At 40.1% G+C, this 18,146-nt stretch overlaps 3 protein-coding genes and 1 long non-coding RNA gene across 6 annotated transcripts in view; 3 read left to right on the top strand and 1 right to left on the bottom strand.

Moving 5' to 3' along the window:
- Nucleotides 1-211: 211 nt before the first annotated feature.
- On the top strand, nt 212-2,579 carry LOC108110001 (serine protease persephone). Its single transcript, XM_017218838.2, has 7 exons — nt 212-457; nt 894-975; nt 1,033-1,216; nt 1,277-1,398; nt 1,465-1,748; nt 1,807-1,990; nt 2,055-2,579. Exons 1-7 carry the CDS (start codon nt 398-400, stop codon nt 2,399-2,401), a joined length of 1,263 nt encoding a protein of 420 aa, XP_017074327.1. The 5' UTR covers nt 212-397; the 3' UTR covers nt 2,402-2,579.
- Nucleotides 2,580-2,942: 363 nt separating this feature from the next.
- LOC108109997 (serine protease Hayan) lies at nt 2,943-6,564 on the top strand. 3 transcript variants are annotated; one of them, XM_017218833.2, is made up of 9 exons: nt 2,944-3,092; nt 3,227-3,315; nt 4,024-4,109; nt 4,176-4,356; nt 4,517-5,248; nt 5,385-5,449; nt 5,588-5,859; nt 5,918-6,104; nt 6,177-6,564. In XM_017218833.2, exons 3-9 carry the CDS (start codon nt 4,034-4,036, stop codon nt 6,521-6,523), a joined length of 1,860 nt encoding a protein of 619 aa, XP_017074322.1. In that variant the 5' UTR covers nt 2,944-3,092; nt 3,227-3,315; nt 4,024-4,033; the 3' UTR covers nt 6,524-6,564. The 3 variants fall into 3 exon arrangements, with proteins under 3 accessions (XP_017074323.1, XP_017074322.1, XP_017074324.1); XM_017218834.2 differs by lacking the exon at nt 3,227-3,315 and having other exon boundaries at nt 2,943-3,092; XM_017218835.2 differs by lacking the exon at nt 4,517-5,248 and having other exon boundaries at nt 2,951-3,315.
- LOC108109999 lies at nt 6,428-6,866 on the bottom strand. The gene is made up of 3 exons (XR_001772549.2): nt 6,754-6,866; nt 6,625-6,691; nt 6,428-6,539 (listed from the first exon to the last, which is right to left on the bottom strand). It is a non-coding gene; the product is annotated as an uncharacterized LOC108109999 (long non-coding RNA).
- A 476-nt stretch (nt 6,867-7,342) lies between these two features.
- The window catches only part of LOC108109993, a 39,875-nt gene continuing 29,071 nt past the window's right edge, over nt 7,343-18,146 (top strand). Inside the window, exon 1 of the mRNA XM_017218829.2 lies at nt 7,343-7,420. The gene's annotated coding sequence lies outside the window, so the exon portion shown is untranslated. The remainder of the gene's footprint in view (nt 7,421-18,146) is intronic.

The following is an 18,146-nucleotide window of genomic DNA, read 5'->3' on the forward strand; positions in this document are numbered from 1 at the left end:
CCTCGTCAAGTTATGTTTATCTGTTTATAAAAAGCCTTGCTCGTGTTTTTCCGATTATTTTGAATCGGTTCTGGGCTCTGAATTCTAAACAAAATACTGTCAATGGCAGAAACCGGTTGAAGCGAGAGAGAGGATTGATCATTTAGCTATCAGCTACTAGGTCTAGCTTGGAAGCTCCCTCCACATTGAATTGGTCCCAGAATGGGATTCAGTTGCATTGGAGATGCTTTGCTGAGCGGTCAGAGCACAGGCCATTCTATTCCTCCGCGTTTTGTGCCATAACGTTGAGATTCTCTCCACCGGTTTTTTGTTTTTTAAATTATTTTATTAGCCTTACTCGATGTGCATTTTTATTTTGCATTGCTCCTCGTGTTTTGCATGATCTATTGCTTGTTCGATGCTCTTAAATAACATCGAAGCATCTACGTATTTCCTTATCAAAAAGTTTGTGTCAAAGGTGGGTTTGTACTATAATCGTAACTGAGGTTACACTATTAACTATTACTTAAGTTTAGTGAAAAAAATTTCACCACTTGAAATTAATTTGGTAATAGAATACCAACCTTATCGGTTATAAATCCCACCCCTCAAATAGCTTAGGCGATTTACGATATCAGCTATAAATACCCCTAAGAATGAGTGACAGAACAGAGATTACAGGTAGCCACAAAAAAAAAAAAAATAGAAGGTGAATCAACCGATCCGAATTGTCCACAAATATGTTTTCCTTTAAATGGTGAAATACTATCTTCAGGAAGATAACCTTGAACTTCCCCTACTTACTAAGCTTTCTTAAACTAGAACTGACTATAATTCTTATTAGGTATCAAAGTATTATCATAATTAATCATATGCTAGCAATATATAATATCTAATCACTTCTTTACTTACAGGCGGCTATGAAGATGTCATTGTCCTTGCTATTTGGAACCCTACTGATCTTCAGCAGTTCCTCTGTAGATGCAGCTGGAACAGGTAAGTTCTCATTTCCTTAAAATCAAACCAAGTCTTAAGATCTTATGATCTTTGCAGTTGGTAAGGCCTGCAAGGTAACGGATAATATGCCTGGAATCTGCCGCACTGCCTCCGATTGTGAGCCATTGATCGATGGTTATATCAAGTCGGGAGTCCTTAAGCTCAGCGATGTGCCTAGTTGTGGTCTCGGCGCTTGGGGTGAGATCTTCTGCTGTCCCACAGAGCCATGCTGTGGCAATGGGTAAGTCCAGAATGAGTTTCCAAGAACTAACATAGAAATCACATAAAGATATATTTCCAGTACCACAAGAACTGTGCCCACCAGAACTTCCACTAGTACATCGACGGCCAGAACGATCAAGTCTGAGGGGCGTGTGAATGTGCCAACGGAAACTGGAACCGGTGATCGTCCAGCATTGGCAGGTTTGTATATATATAGATCTCGAGATCATAATCTCTTGCTTAACTGGGTAAACCTTTGTGCTGCAGCTTGTAAGAAGATTCGGGAACAAAGGAAAAATAAAAGTGGCAACGATCTGGTCACCCACATTGTTGGAGGTCATCGCGTTGATCCTGGTATCTATCCTCATATGGCGGCTATTGGTTATATCACCTTTGGCACTGATTTTCGTTGTGGTGGATCACTAATCGCCAGTCGGTTTATCCTGACGGCCGCTCATTGCGTCAACACCGAAGCCAATTCACCAGCCTTTGTCCGCCTGGGAACGGTAAACATTGAAAATCCGGATAAGTTCTATCAGGATATCGTTGTGGTAAGATTTTAAAAAGTCTTTCAATAGGAATTTCTTGTACCTTAATATGATTTTTTAGAAAAGTGTTCAGATCCATCCGCAGTATGTGGGCAAAAAGTATCATGATATCGCTGTCTTGGAACTGCAACGTGACGTGATCGAGTCGGATTATGTTCGACCTGCTTGTCTTAACACGGAACCAGGAGATCCACCATCTAATTCCAAGTTGTTTGTCGCCGGCTGGGGTGTCCTTAATTTAACTAGTGAGTAGAAGTGGAAATCCATTGTCTTCTTTGGAACTTCTAATGATGATTATTAAATCAACAGCTCGTGCGGTTTCTAGGGTTCTCATGCGAGCAGGTTTGGATTTGGTGACCCTGGAACAATGCAATATATCCTATGCTGAGCAACCGGGATCAAATCGGTTTCTTAGTCATGGCGTGATCGACTCTTTAATGTGCGCCATAGATCATAAACTAATAGCCGATGCCTGCAAAGGCGACTCTGGTGGTCCGCTTATGCGTGAACTTGACGCAGAGATCGGCATGTACACCATAATGGGTGTCATCTCGTCGGGATTTGGATGCGCCACCGTTACGCCAGCCCTTTATACACGTGTATCCTCTTATCTGGACTTTATTGAGGGCATTGTCTGGCCGGACAATCGAGTGTAAAACGATCATGTTGTTTTAGGATGAACCAGGCGCATGGAGCATATTAGACTATGGCATGATTTTAAAAACAAATTATGAATTATTTTTACCCAAATTGGCATATACACATAACTGTGATCTCTACAAAAACCGCGATCAAATCTATATAATACAAATAAAATATGTTATTAATACTTAAGATGAGAAGGATGTTTAGAAGGAGTCAAAGTTAAAGTTAAAGGTACCTCTGAGAAATCTAGTATTGGCCACCATTGTAGTTTAAGGATATTATGAGTACTCCACAGTATCTCTTAGTCTACAGACTGCATCTCAACGATTACCACTTGCTAATTACAGGCTGTGCCTTTGTGCTTTGTCTGGCTGCTGGCTGCTGGTTGCTGGCTTCTGAATGCCTCGGATCGTTCTGCGATTCTGCTGGGAAGTGCTGGGAAGGGAAAACCGGTTCGCTGCGCTCAGCGGGAGCGGGAGCGACGACTCTGGGTGCTATCAGCTGTCGTGTCCGGCGGCGCTTCTTGGCCGCCGTTCAATAGGTTCCATGAGTTCCCCAGCTCCAGCTCGCGGCTTAAACAGGGGCTTCAGTTGCTTGGGCGATGCGTTGCTGAGCGGTCGGTCAAGAGCCACAAAAGTTAGCCAGCAAAAATATCGCGATTTGAGTGTCGTTTGTTTTGCCCACCGGTTTTCAGCTCTGCTGGTGTTTTTTTTTTTTTGCGGTGATTTGTTTGTTTTGTATATTGTTTTTTAGTATTTTTTTTTGTTTTTTTAAATATTATTTTGATGTGGTGTTGTGCTTTATTGTGGTGTGCCTGATTGCCGTGTTCATCATAGTGCCCGAGACGCACTCAATAAACATCCAGCGAAAACGTATACGTACTATACTCCCTTATCAGAGACCGAAAAAAAAGGTCGTGTCAAAGGTGCGTTCGATAAGGCGGACATTTGAAACTGGACAATGGTCAGGGGACTATATAGAATGCTCCCATTTACGTTACATAGGGAAAATTACTTGAAACAACCGGAAGCTGCTTATCAATTAGATTTACCTTGTTATTACATTTTAGCACGATTTCTAAAAGGGTAATCGAAATCAGCATTTCCTGTGGCAAGATGATAAGCTGAAGAAGTTTACGATTTTCAGACAGACTGACGACTGACTTGTCAATTAAGTATCCTAACTGTCAGGTGATGATGTTACTTTCCTATCAGCAATTACTGAAACCGCTTTTTAAATCAGTTAACAAATGTCTTTGCCCGTTGGGTAAAATCCCAGCGAGAAGATAAAAGGCAGGCCCGGCCCCCTTCTATGAATCATCTTGAATTCTCGTAATCAGACAGGTAATAACTTTCCACTGGCTTACCATCAGATAGATAGATAGTCGGGTGTATTGAAACAAAAAAAAAATAAACCGAGTCTGGTTTGAATTCTACAGAATGTTGATGTTTTAGAATCAAAAAACTTAAGTAGGTCAATGGCAGGTCCGGTTTAATCAGCTGAAAATCGAAATAAACAATAAAAAGAAACAGATTTCCCTTGTTTTTCCCAGCAAGGGGAAGACCTGCCACGAAAAAAAACTGTTTTCCAAGTTCAAATCACATTGATAAGGTTATGGGATTCACTCTTTCAGCTGTTTGACAATGATCTCGGCGAGAAGGTACTACCTTTTGGGTCTCCTGATGCTGGCCACATCTGCCCAGCTAGCCATTGGGGATGGTATGTAGGTGAACCTTAGGATTCCAACACTAGATCCGTTTCAGGTTTTGCCATTTCTCGTTGCAGAAGGTGATCGTTGCCAGGTGACGGTGAATATACCAGGAATTTGTCGTGCTTCTTCGGCCTGTGAAAATATCGAAGGTTACCTCAGGGCGGGAGAAATCTCCACCAGTCAAGTGCCAAGCTGTGGTTTTGGATCGCGTGAAGAGATCATCTGCTGTCCCAACGTCCCTTGCTGTTCCACTGAGTAAGCGTGTCCTTGTCACCGCCTGTGTCCATCGTCCATCGTTTGAAATCTATGTGCTTGTGTGTGTGTGTGTCCCGCCTGCGCTTTGTGCCCACCGATGTTGCATGCCTCAGTTTCTCGGCTCTCCAAAGCCAGACACTAACCCCTCTAACTCCCACAGCCGAGTTGTCGAAGTTCAAGACTTTGTTGCGACGAGCTCTGAACGCAGCAGGTTACCTGAACCGGAGCCACTGCCTCCAACGACCACCGAAAGGAAAAGGATACGGGAATCTCGATTGGATGAGAGTCAGAACTTCTTTGACTTCAACAAGCTGCTTAGCACCACGGCCAAGCCACAGAAAACTCACGAGCCCTTGAAGGTGCCCACCCATGAGTCCATGAAGATGCCTTCCTCCGAGACCATGACGATGCCCACCCATGAGTCCATGAAATGGCCCACCCATGAATCCATGAAGATGCCTACCCAGAGCGTAGGTGCTTGGGGATTTGCTCCGCCGAAAACGACACCCAGAACGAATGCCCATAGATCACGTATGGAACCGCAATGGGGTTGGGATAATCGTGAGCCAAGGATAGTAAACCAACCGCTGACCACGCCACGCACGCGTCCTACTCCACAACAGCCGAATCCTAATCCCAATTCTAACAGCAATCTGATTCACTTGGTCAACGATCGACTGCGTCAGCAGGGAATGCAAATTGAGCCGGCACGTGAAGTGCCCATGGAAACTCAAGTCGTGCCTACGCCCACCAAATTCATGGATCCCTTTGAACCCTATCGTTTTCGGGGTCAAGACAGGGACAAGCAGCCGCAACCGGAACCCTGGAAGGAGCCTAGCAATGATTTGGATGATGGACCAAGTCCAACCACCATAACACCGGCCGTGACGCGGTTTGTCTGAGATTAGTTTTGGCATGGACATCAGTTGGCCTCAGCCAGGGAACCGCATGCAGTCTCTGTCTCAGGCGGAAACCATCCTTGCCTTCAATAATCAATCCACTTTTCTTGATTTTTTTGTCCTTTACAGCACGACGACGTCGAACAGTACTTCGCGGGTCAATGTTCCGGACAGTGAGCGTCCAGCGGCGTTAGGTGAGTCTCTTTCTTGCTTGAGTTAGTTCAGCAAATCCTTAGGAATTACCAAACTTTCTTTACGATCACACAAAAAGCGAATTCTTATGATTTATTTCAAAAACTTACACATTTATGTTTAAAATTTTCGTACCATAGCCTGTGCAAAGATCCGTTCTGGTGGAAAGTCAATAACGCCACACATCTTAGGCGGTTTGCCCGTGGACGAGGGCGTCTATCCTCACATGGCAGCCATTGGATACAATACGTTCGGTACAGAGGATTTCCGTTGTGGCGGATCTCTAATCGCCAGTCGTTTCGTCTTGACGGCTGCCCATTGCGTCAATTCAGCCAGCACAACGCCGACGTTCGTCCGTTTGGGTGCCATTTCCATTGAGAATCCAAAGCCTGGCTATCAGGACATCGATGTGGTAAGGACTGAGAGGTTTTAGACTTTCTAAATTGCAAGTTAACCGTTTTTATTGATAGCTTGACATCCAGATTCATCCAAACTATACTAGCAGTAGTAAATATAATGACATCGCCATCATAGAACTGGCCGAGGATGCCAAAATGACCGATAATGTCGGTCCCGCCTGTCTGTATACAGAGCGCACTAGTCCTCCTCTGGACTCGAATATCTACGTAGCGGGTTGGGGAGTTATGAATGTGACAAGTAAGTCTAGTTAAGCATAAGTTATCCTTTAGATATATAAATGTTTCCTTGTCCTGTTATTTTCCTTTACAGATCGTGCCAGATCAAAGATCCTGCTGCGGGCACGCCTGGATTTGGTGCCAGTGGACAAGTGTAATGCCTCCTTTGCTGAGCAGTCGAGTACCTTTCGGGCCATCAAGCAGGGTATTATCGATTCCCTGCTCTGTGCGGCGGACAGGAAACAGGAGAAGGATGCCTGCCAGGGCGATTCTGGTGGTCCGCTCATTCTCGAAACGAATGAAGCGGATGGCATTTTCTCGATCCTGGGCGTAATCTCTTCGGGCTTTGGTTGTGCCACCAAGACACCGGGCCTGTATACACGTGTCTCCTCCTTTTTGGACTATATCGAGGGTATAGTGTGGCCGGGTAATCGGGTGTGAAGAAAAGTCATTTGATCTGCAATAAATTAAGTTTGAACGGAGGTTCTGGATTCGTTTGTCTTTGCAATTTCAGCGTTTGGTTTGCAGATTCCATTACTTACGGTACTTTGTGTTTGTTAGAAAAATAATTCTAAATTAGTTCGCGATTTGGGCACTATATAAAAGTTACTGTAAAAATAAGAAAGGGATTAGCTAACAGATCTTTGGATAACAAATTTGTTTCTACTAACCTTTAACGACATTTTAAGGATTAACTAAGCGATTAAGAGGTATTCCTAAAGCTAACCATTTTTCTTACGCCATTATTAAGCATCCCTGGTTCTATGACAGCTGTCAAATAATCGCTGTCTTTGTCTTTACCCTCTCGTACGTAAACAGAAGAGAGAGCTTCTTAGAGAGCAGCATTGCCAGCTGTGGCTGACAAAAGCTAACTGAAAGCTACTTACTGAGCTTTTTCTTGAAAACAGCTGTTTGACACCGTTACAAAGTGCTGCCGGCTTACTGCGACACCACCGCCCGCCGCCCACCAAGGCCGCACTCCTGCGGGGCCAGCTAAAAGTGGAACCTGCTTAAATGCCGCTGCCAGGACTCCTCGGGCTTCAGTTGGTCGCGAGACTGCGAAGCTGTCGGTTTGCCTTCTCAAAAACAGAGGTGGGGAACTGCATCTGCCTTTCTAGCTATATATATAGTAGCCCCGATTCAGTCTCGGTTTCCGTTGGTTTTTAAAACGATTTTCGAATAATCCACAATTCAAGCCGAAGTTCGCGTCGTGTTTATTAACGTTTTTTTTTTTTTTTTTAATTTTTATATATTTTTTTTCTGTGCGAATTCCCGAATTTTTCATGTTTTCGGCAGCCTGACCTAAAAATATATAAAAAAACAGTTGCAACCATAAATGTAAGTCGATCTCTGTGTGTTTGTGTGTGTGCTTATCTGTTAGTTAGTGACTGTGTTTATCGTAATCACCAAATAGTACATATACTTAACTTATATATATATATATGTGTGTATGTGTTTGGGTTACGTTTTTATGGTGGGAAATTGATTCCGGCGGCACATCTGTTTTTTGGGCCAAACGATAACGACACCCGCGCCTGATCCGATCGAACTGAGCCAGGTTAAGCGCCCACGGGCCAAAGGCAACAACAGGTGTATGTGCCTGGTCCCGGAACTAATGATTCCTGGATTCCTTCTGGATTTTTGGGGGAAAGGGGGAAGGTACACAACATATACTCGTATGTATATGTATTTGTCTTGTGCCTTATGGCTAAGACGGTCTAAGCCAACTTGACAAATGAGCCAAGTCCAGGCCTTTTGGAATTACCTTAAATATGCTTGGACTTTGGCTAAAATCGCTTAGTTAATCTTGGCAGGAATGACGAACGTGCTCTGCAGGATCGGAAAACTATTTATTATGTTTGTTATTTTGTTGAATTTTTTTTAACTTTAATATTTTTTTAAGGCTTTAAAATGAGAATTTATGAATTTTTTGGAAAAACTTTTAGTGATATAATTATTATATATAAAAAGTATTCATTTTTACAGCAGCTATAAAAAAACTATAAAGTTTAATGGGAAGAATAAAATATATTTTAAATATCAATTATTATTTTAAATAACTTTTAATTGAGTTTCTTGGATATATGAAAAGTTCTTAAATTTGATTTTCAAATAATAAAATGTATTTATATTTTCCTTTATGGTTTTCCTTTTTATGGTTTTACCAACAAATTTTAGCTGCAAACTCAATTTAAATTTTCCTTACTCTCATATTTCATATGTGTGAAAAATACAGAAAATTCAGATTTTAAAATTAACATTTCCTTTAATACTAAAACCAACTCTAATTTGAATTCAAAAAGGCATTTAAGTTAATTTTAAACTCAATTTAAAGTGTCTTTCAAATTTAAGCTAATAAATGAATTTAATATAAAAAGTCAGCTAAAAAGTATACTATATAATTTGGAATTTATCTAAAACTTAAATATGAAATATATTTCCATTGCAATCTCAATTATTGATTATTTAATAATTAAATTAAACCAAAAACCAAGAATGATTGATAGATAAGCTTTGTCATTAAACTTTCCCGTGACATAATCTGTCACTCATAATTGCTAATCACTTTCATTCCATCTTCTAATTGAAATGGAAATACAAAATAGCTTAATCTATGTTTTAGGATAATTAACGGTTTTACAACTTGTTATTTAAAGTCTTAGTTTATCTTTATGTGACCCTTGGGCTTTCCCCATTTGATAATTTATTCTCTATTACCTTTTGGCTCATCAATTAGAAATCGAAATCAGCGGAATTTTCAAGTAGATTTAAAAGTGCCTTTCCACCACGCTGTCATTGCATTGCCCTGGTCATTGATGTCCTTTTCTGTCCAGTGTCCTTTCCTGTTCTCTATGTCCTTTCCTGTCCCCACTCTCTCTATCTCTCTCTGTGTGGTGTTGGCGGTTAGCAGAGTGGCTATAAATGTGACACTAAGTTAATAAATTTATGGCTAAAACACACCCAACTGCTCTTGATGGCTGATGTGCGCGCGTTGTTGCTAATTTCCCTCTCACTCTGCCTCAGCCACTGCCACTGCCACATTTCCCAGGCCATTTCCATTTCCATTTCCATCAGCCTGAATGATGGTGGTGGCAGAACAACAACAACAACCATGATAAGAACACATACAGTGAGAAAATAAATGATATCTTATTGGCATAATGCTGTAAGAGCCAACCACTGGCTAGCATCATTAATGCGTTAAAACCTTCAATTTTGATAAGTGGATATCAAAATAAAATAATAATAATAAGCTGACGTGTGTGTGTGTGTGTGTGTGTGTTGTCATTTGGCTTATTAATAATATTTTTATTGGCCGCTTATTTGCCTTGGCCTGTGTGTGTGTGTTTTTGTGTTTTTTGGCCAGATACTTGACCTGACCAAGGCTTATTTATATACACTGACCAACCCTGCCCACTTATCATCCGTTGGGCTGACTTTAATTAGCAAATACAAGAGGCTATAGCAGAGAGTGTGGCTAGCTAGTCACTCTTACTAGATCTAATTTAACTAAACAATTTGACATAGCAAAGACTTTATGGCTAAGCCATTTTAAGGCCCATTGAGTTTTGGTTGTTATTGCTAAACTTTCTGGCCATAATGCCAGGCGATTTCATTGAATATTCATGAGTCTGGAAATGTAATCAAAAAACGGCAAGTGGAAGATACTTTTTGGTACCATTTTTAGATACTTTACTTCTAGCAGCGTTTTATTTCTATTTAAAATCAAATTCCGTACTTAATCTGTGATTTCCACCTGCAGATTACAGTTTTGGTGTAAAGAAAAATCAATGAGCAATAGCTTGGGGGGAAAAATTGCCAAAGAAAAGCTGACTTAAGCGATGATTTCTGCGTTGATTTTTGATGTTCTTCTTTCTAGGAATGCAGCAATAAAAATGCCTAGAAAGCATTTCCTTTCTTTCTCCCGCCTGCCTGCCTCCTTCCCTCGAAAAACTAAGCAGCTAATGGCGTTAGTTACTTAGCTTCTGGGTGGGTGTTGGTCTAAGCCTGACTCCTCCCCCCCTCTTGGCTTTGCCATCTCTTAAGCTGAAGGAATGGCAACTGCACATAAATTTACACACACAAAAGTTCATTTTGGTGTTTCGCGTAAATCTCTTTGCAAATCTCTCATTTCGCCAGCGAAGCGTTATGGCTGGCAGTATGAGGTCGAACTGGATGATACCCTAGCTAAAGTGCAGCTGCTTTAAGTTAAAGAGATTTAAGGATTAAAGAACTTAAGTCGGGTGAAGGTGGCATTAGTTTAAGCTTTCCTTGAAAGTTCCTTCTTAAGTTTATAGAGGGAGAATTTCTCCTGTGACTAATTAGTTTAAGCTTAGATTAAAGTTTATTTTCTGCTGCAGCTAACATAAGTATATCGTTTAATATTTAGTTTTTAGTAAACCTACTTCTTTATCAAACACTTTTTTAATCCCCTAAAAAACTTTAATTAACTCGTAAATAACACTCAATGGACTTATCTACCGATTTTTGTTTCTATCCTTCGACTGACAAGGGTTGGATATGAGTGAGAAAGGATTTCTACTTTAACCAGTAACTTTCAGTCCTGTCCTGGCATATCCTGGCCTGGACTAACACACAACAAATGGCATACATAATCAGTTAAGGAGCTGGGGTAGATGGATCCCGGGCACTTAACGCTGATAAAGAATCAGCTGAACTCGGCAATGTGACGTTAGACATAATTTTTGCTTTATTTTTATTTCATTTTTCCTGGTTAGGAAGGAGTAGGAGTTGTCTTTTGGTTTTTGGCTCGGTTACTGTTTCTGTTTGTGTTCCACTTTCTGTTGCTCTTTTCTGTTTCTGCCAACTTCTGTTACTCCTTTTGAGTTTTTTCCTTTTGCCTTTCGCTGAAAGGTCGTTGACAATGGGGTTGGGCTGAGAAACTCGAACTCGAAAGGGAAATTTATGGTTGGGCATTAAAAGAAAATTTAATCGATTCCCCTTGACTCGGTCTTAGCACGTGTGTGTTTGCCTGCCATTTCCCATTTCCCGGTCTCACATGCCCAATTTCCATATGCCTACTGTCTTTTCAGGGTGCACAGTGAGGAAATTAAGGGGAAAAACTAGGTGGGAAAATAAGGAAAAGTAAATTTGTTAAATTTAAAGTTAATTTATTATGTTTCTTGTAATGTTTTTAGATTTTTTAAAAAGATTTTTGCATGATTTTTTCATAATTTTTCAATAATTTTTCCATGATTTTTCCATGATTTTCCCATAAATTTTCACGATTTTTCCACGTTTTTTCCATGATTTTTTCATACATTTTCCATGATTTTCTCATAATTTTCTCATCATTTTTCCATGATTTTTTCCACGAGTTTTCCATGATTTTCTCAAATTTTTCTACGATTTTTCCATGATTTTCTCATAATTTTTCCACGAGTTTTCCATGCTTTTTTCCATGATTTTCTCATAATTTTTCCATGATTTTCTCATAATTTTTTCATGGTTTTTTCCACGAGTTTTCCATAATTTTCTCATAATTTTTCCACGATTTTCTCATAATTTTTCCGTGATTTTTTCATGATTTTTTCACGAGTTTTCCATGATTTTCTCATCATTTTTCCATGATTTTCCCATGATTTTCTCATAATTTTTCCATAATTTTTCAATGATTTTCCTTTGATTTTCTCATAATTTTTCCATGAATTTCTCATAATTTTTCCATGAATTTCTCATAATTTTTCCATGATTTCTCCAATATTTTTTCCACGAATTTTCCATGATTTTCTCATAATTTTTCCATAATTTTTCCATGATTTTCCTAGCAAACTTAAAACCTTTTCTCTCTCTGCATTCTGGCTTCTGTGTTACCATTTCCCATTTGGTTTTGGGCAAACAGCGGCGCGTGCTTTGGGTTGCATTCGCTATGCCTGCCACGCCCCCTTCACCCACCACTCGCAAAATCGTAAAAACTTGACGCCCCCTGCTACCTTTTCTCTTTTTTTGTTTTTTGGCGCTGCCTTCCCCAAAAATGCCGTATGGATTTCCTTAATGAAAGCGCCAAAAGAAAAACATTGAAACGCACACAGGGAAAAGTTTAACTTTCTGATAGGGCGGTAAGGCAGGGGGGGGGGGATGGTTGGGCAGGCGGGGGAGTGCGTGTAAAATGCGTAAATTATTTTCCAGCTTTGTTGTCGTACTTGATATTTGAATGCCTGTTGCTGTTGCTGGTACTGCCGCTGCCGCTGCTGCTGCTGCCTGTGTGGCATGTAATTAAAAATGTTGTCACGCTCGGCTCTTAACAACTGAATGGCAGTGGCGTGCAGATGGAGGGAACAGTGGCAACTCTGGCAGCGACGGCACTTAATGTTGCAGCCCATGGTATACGCTCGAGTGATTCGGCAACCTACCACTCAAGCCCCCCAACCCCCAACGAAAGTATGTGGCAAGATAATGACATGCCACGGTTTCTACCATTCCCTAAAAGTTACTTGTCTTTTTTCGCCATTTTTTTAATATTTTTCTTTTTTTTTGGAAAATATCAAATATCAAATTTGGAAACCAGAGATGTCATAAAACAAATGAAATCCTAGGCTTGTTTTTGTAGGGGACTTGTGGGTGTAAGGAAGGGTGTGGATAGAAGGACTTGGATATGTTTTAAATATCACAAAATAATCGCTTTTAGGGTTATATTTTGACTTTATGGGAAATTTGTGAAGTTCGCTATCAAATTTAAACTATTTTTAGGCATAGTTATCCTTAAAAAAACCAAAAAAATGGCTGATGTTTAGGTCATAAAACTTCCTTTTAAGATCTATAACCTATCATAAAGCACCTTAAAACCCATTCCCAGATATACCCCTAGCCCAAAGCTAGCCATCTTCACTCCCAAAAAGCATATCTAAGACCAAGTCCTTCCCCTAAAAAATAACACAAGAACATCCTTTTTGGGATATGCTATAAATCCTTGCACCCTTGTCAATTACCCGGTAGACTTTCAATGTTTTTTTTTATTTTACACTCGGCATTCCGTCAGCAAATTACAAAAATTCGCCATAAAAACGACGGGAGAGGCTTGGAATTGCAGCTAATGGCCATAACAAGGCCCATAATCCCCTTATTAGGACGCTGACTTTGTTAATTTTCCGCCTTCCTAAAAAATAACCAAATTTCCACGGGAAAATTTTTAAAGATTTTTAAAAAAGGTTTATCTTCGGGGGCATTGTCATTTCTTTAATTTCTTATTAGAAACTTAATTTGTTAGTACTTTTCTTTATGCATTTTGACTTTCTGTTGCCTTTTCTTTTGTTCTTTTTGTTGGAAACACATTGAGTGCTGGCCATCTTGAAGCTAAAAACGTCAGCTAATAGGCCCGAAATTAGCAATGCAATTCAATTAGCTGGCAGCGAAGTGTCTCTCGCCCGTCACAGGGCTTTAAAAGCCTTGCCCCAGCCTCCTCCTCCTCCTCCTTCTCCTCCCACTTCTATACACACAAAAGTGACACAGATGCCTTTCATCTGGATAGCCGAAAAAAAAACTGCGACGACTGGCTGTCAATTAGGCAAGGGGCAAGGCATAACCTTGCCTCAGTTTTCAAGCCTTTTAAAATTACCCGCCCGCAAATCGACAGTATGCCACCCACCAGGCTCAAGTCAAATGAACTCATTAAACTTAATGAATAACGAGGAGGCAACGGGCGGCAGTTGCCAGCATAATGTTAAACAAAACAAAAAAAAGAGAACCATAAAAAACGATTCAGAAAACGGCGGCATTTGATGGTCTTAAATGCGACGTGGCTTGACTTGTCCCGTCTCACAAATCTAATCAAGCCGCGCTCCAACCCCAGCCCTACACTGGGCCAAAAAACAAGTTGGTCAACGTTAAATTAAGCTTATTAAATTTATAATTGATCTAAGTACTTGAGACCCAAAAATAGGTTACGCGGAATTTGGCTTTAAGAACTGATTAATTGAGCGAAGCATTTTGATTTCCATAATAAGTTGTCTTTCTTGGAAGAGAATTTGACTTTTTATTAACTGTTTTTTTGGACTTATTAAGCTAAATTATCAAGTATTTTGGGAAATTGAAAAGAGTTGGCAGATAATTATGCCAGGAAAAGGTTATTTATTTGTTTAAAGATGAGCTATTAAGCTTAAATTTGAAGTTCTTTGGGGAATTATCCATAAATTAAAGTCAACTGGTTTGAAACCTAGCTAAGTGCGTATACTTGATATGTAACTTGATTTTTTCATATTTTTACTGTTTTTTTTAACGTATTTATAACATGTTTACCTCTTTTATTAGAGTAAGTTAAATTTGTTTGTGATTTTTTAAAAGTTTAAAAAACTAAAAAGTACTAATTTCCAAGGCTAAATATGCCTAACATGGCGTATACTTGATATGTAACTTGAATTTTCCATGTTTTTACTATTTTTTAAAAAGAATTTATAATACTTTAACCTCAACTTCAAAAGAAGAAGATTTTTTAAAAATTATTAAAACTAAAAAGAACTCATTTAAAGAGCTAAATCTGTTTAACAAGGCGTATACTTGATATGTAACTTAACCTTTCCCTTTTTTTTTAGACATTTACAACACTTAAACCTCAATTCACAGCAAACTACATGTTTAGACATTGTGTAAACATTTTAGAAACCAAAAATAACAAATTTGAAAAAATAAATATGCCTTACTAGGCGTATACTTGATATGTAACCTAATCTTTTCCGCTAATTTACTACTATTTTTTTAGACTTTTACCCCAACTTTAAAGCCAACTACATTTTTTGAGATTTTTTAAGAATTTTACAAACCAAAACGAAAAAAAGATCTAAATCAGCTTAACATGACGTATACTTGATATGTAACTTAATCTTTCCGCGTTTTTAATATTTTTTCAAACATTTATAGCACTTTAACCTCAACGTCAAGGCAAGCTACTTTTTTTTGAGATTTTTTAAACCATTTTCAAAACTAAAAATTACTAATTGGAAGAGCTAAATATGCTTAACAGGGCGTATACTTGATATTTAAATTATTTTCCTAATTTTCCTCAATAAAACCATTCCTAAAACAATTTTATAAGAATAAACCTTTCTGTTCATGTCTGAAACTTAAATAAATTTGAACTTTTTAAACCAAAACTAAAATAAGCTCAGTTTTTTTCCAACTGCAACTAACATTGCGTATACTTAATATGAAAATTTTCCTCACCGTGCATCCACCATCTGTTACAGTTGCCTTTTGCGGAACTCGAACGAAGCCTTTTTGTCAACCGTTTAGAGAGCTTCCCTCCTTCCGTGACCGCCAAGCCCTTAGCTAAAGAAAACCGCCTCCTTAACCATCAGCAAAACCCATTCCCATTTCCCATACCCGAATGACTGAGCAGGTGTAAGATTGGACCGCAAGTTTTTGGTAGGGCAGAGGGTAAAGACGACATAGTAAGCTTGGAGGCCAAGGAAGCCAGAAAAGTTCACCGCACGCGCCGCCGTCTGCCTTCAATTGCGCGGCCAGAAGTTCATCAATAGTCGGGGCACGCATGTCGGTGGTTAGAGGGTCGCCCAAAAAGGGTTGTTCAATTATGCAGAGTTGCCGTCAGCTATTTTGAAAGTGTTGTGCCACGTCGGCTAACGCCTCCAACCTATATTTTCCCCCATTTCTTTTTTCGCGCCTCCCGCCTGCGGATAACTAACCAAAATAATATTTAAGGAAAAACGTTTCAGCGCCAAGTAATTAATTTTCCAACATAAATTTAATACAGATTCGTGAGTTTTTCTTTGACTTTTTTAATCTTGAAAATTGTCTGCCACAAAAAGGAAAATCGGTTTTGCGGGGGAAATGAAATTGCAGGCAGTCACCTTGCGGGTAGTGAAAAAAAACACACACACACCTTTTATCTTTCTGTAAAGAGCGTGGAAAATCTAGCCGAAATGCAAATGCAAATGCGAAATGCTCTCAGGGAAAAGCCTTTTGTGTGTGTGTGTTAGTGTATTTGTGCCCCCCCGCCTAGGCACAAAGTATTTGCCCCAAACGCGTAAACAATGTCTGACTCTGCTCCCATTTTGGGTTTTGCATTTCCCTACAGCAGGTAGAATAGAGAGAGAGAGAGAGAGAGGTTCAAGGATTGAGAAGGAGACAAAAAAAACAGAAAACAAGTCAAGGCGAGGTCAAGAGTCAGGTAGGTGGCAGTCCCAGATTCGTTACATATTTTGAAGTGGCAACCTGATGGCTGTGGCACCTCTAAAAATGACCACAAAGTTTCAACATTGAAATCTTCCAAAAAAAATGGTGGCAGATGATGATCTCCCGTTTGCCATGCAACATCATCATTAAAACGTACCGCACAAAAATCAAAACATTTTTCTTTAGAGGGGTGAAGGGTGATCAATTAGTAATCAGCAAGAGGTATGGCGGTTGTATTCAGGGAGTCGCCTGCCTCCCCGAGGGGCATTTCCCCTGTGAACTGCCGCAATTTCAATTTAAAATTTTTGCACTAATTTGCAATTAGTAAACTTTTCATTTTCTGCCTCCACTGGCTGTCCTCTCTTTGCCTTTCCTTTTCCACTTATTGAATTCTATGAACAAGAAGCGAACACAAAAAAAAAAAAAAATGTTGCCCCGAGTCCCATCAAGATTAATCATACGCACCGTTAAACATTTTGACAGACAACAAAAGTCGCAAGTTACGAAAGGCGGGCGGGCTTTGGCTCAATTTGATTACGGTTCGAGTGCAAAGATATATATATATATGTATAGGCATATATCTGGTTTATACAGTGGCGGTCAAATAACTAGTAACTCTGCACTAGTATTTTGACCATGGCTGTGGCCCATGTACTCTCTGTGGCTCTCTACATAATTGTTTAGGCCGAGACGCCACAGGCCATTGACCAAAATCAATGCGCTCCACTCGCTGGTACCCCCACTGGGGCATTGAATGCCCTTTACCCCCCTCTGCTCCTGCCCATTCTGACCAGTTCTATTCCTGTCTGTGTTTTCCAGGAATTTTCCGTTCTGTTCTGGAAATGCTTGGTACATACACATACACACATAACATACACATACATACATATATATGGCATTCAAGTCGCTTTGAAATTTTGTTGCTATTGACAATTGCCGGTGGCAAGGCGGCGGTGACGGGGCAGCGTTGCAAATTGCAGCACTGAACACCAAGTCAATGACCGATGGCGAAATGCAGGGCCCCTTGGGTAGGTACGGGGGCGTGGTCTTGGGTTTTTGGCCTGCTGTCGACACACACACACATACAAGGCTCAAAACTACCCACACACACACAGACACATAGATAGAAAACTTCTGGCACACAGCTCAGCCAATGCTCTTTGACTGCACACTCAAGTAGAAACTTGTCAATTTCTTCCGACCCGCAGCGCCCATTCCAGGGGAAAACCCCTAAAAAACCCACAGCCACAGCTCTGGCCATCCATCCATAAGCTTCATCCTCATCCTAGCTCTACTGCTTCTGCTACTGCTCCTTCTGCTCTGGCTCCTCCTCCTCTTCCTACTCTTACTCTTCCCCCTCTTGCTCCCTTTTCCTTTCCTATCCTCCAACCAACTTGCGCTTTTATAGTTGTCTTGTCTCGTCGAAGCGATGGCAGCAAGTAGCAAAATCAAATAAAAGAAACGACGCCCTGAAACCATCACAAAGATAAGAACGAAGTGTGAATTCCCTTGGAAAAGGATAAGAAAACTATCCTGTACTCTTCCTATACTTTTTCCATCCATTCCAAAGTCATTAAATTTCCAGAAAATTCGAGCTAAGCCAGCTCTTTCGTTGGAATTTAACCTTTAACGAAGCTTAATTGTTTTTACACATGAAATTTAGTTAATTTATTTCTTTTCCTTATGTGAAATATATTTATTTCTCTATATAGATGCCCTTTCCAGTTTTCCCCCATAATCCCTATACCCTTACCCTTTTCTCTCTGTATACCCCTTCATCTTGGGGATTTCATTAACAGCGCATCCATCTTTACTCTTCGGGACAAAAATCGATGCTCGCCTAACCGCTTGAGAAGTTGCAAGTTCTTATGCCGACAAACTGGCGAGCCTGATTAGCCAAAGGCTTGCGAAATCAATT

The sequence above is a fragment of the Drosophila eugracilis genome, unplaced genomic scaffold, assembly GCF_018153835.1.
Source record: "Drosophila eugracilis isolate 14026-0451.02 unplaced genomic scaffold, ASM1815383v1 contig_394, whole genome shotgun sequence".
NCBI lineage: Eukaryota > Metazoa > Arthropoda > Insecta > Diptera > Drosophilidae > Drosophila > Drosophila eugracilis.

Coding starts and splice junctions, on each gene's coding strand:
- LOC108110001 (XM_017218838.2), top strand. CDS start 398: ATGCTCTTAAATAACATCGAAGCATCTACGTATTTCCTTATCAAAAAG. Junction 1,399..1,464: donor TGATCGTCCAGCATTGGCAG/GTTTGTATATAT, acceptor TTTGTGCTGCAG/CTTGTAAGAAGATTCGGGAA. Junction 1,749..1,806: donor TCTATCAGGATATCGTTGTG/GTAAGATTTTAA, acceptor ATGATTTTTTAG/AAAAGTGTTCAGATCCATCC.
- LOC108109997 (XM_017218834.2), top strand. CDS start 4,034: ATGATCTCGGCGAGAAGGTACTACCTTTTGGGTCTCCTGATGCTGGCC. Junction 4,357..4,516: donor GTCCCTTGCTGTTCCACTGA/GTAAGCGTGTCC, acceptor TAACTCCCACAG/CCGAGTTGTCGAAGTTCAAG. Junction 5,450..5,587: donor TGAGCGTCCAGCGGCGTTAG/GTGAGTCTCTTT, acceptor TTCGTACCATAG/CCTGTGCAAAGATCCGTTCT.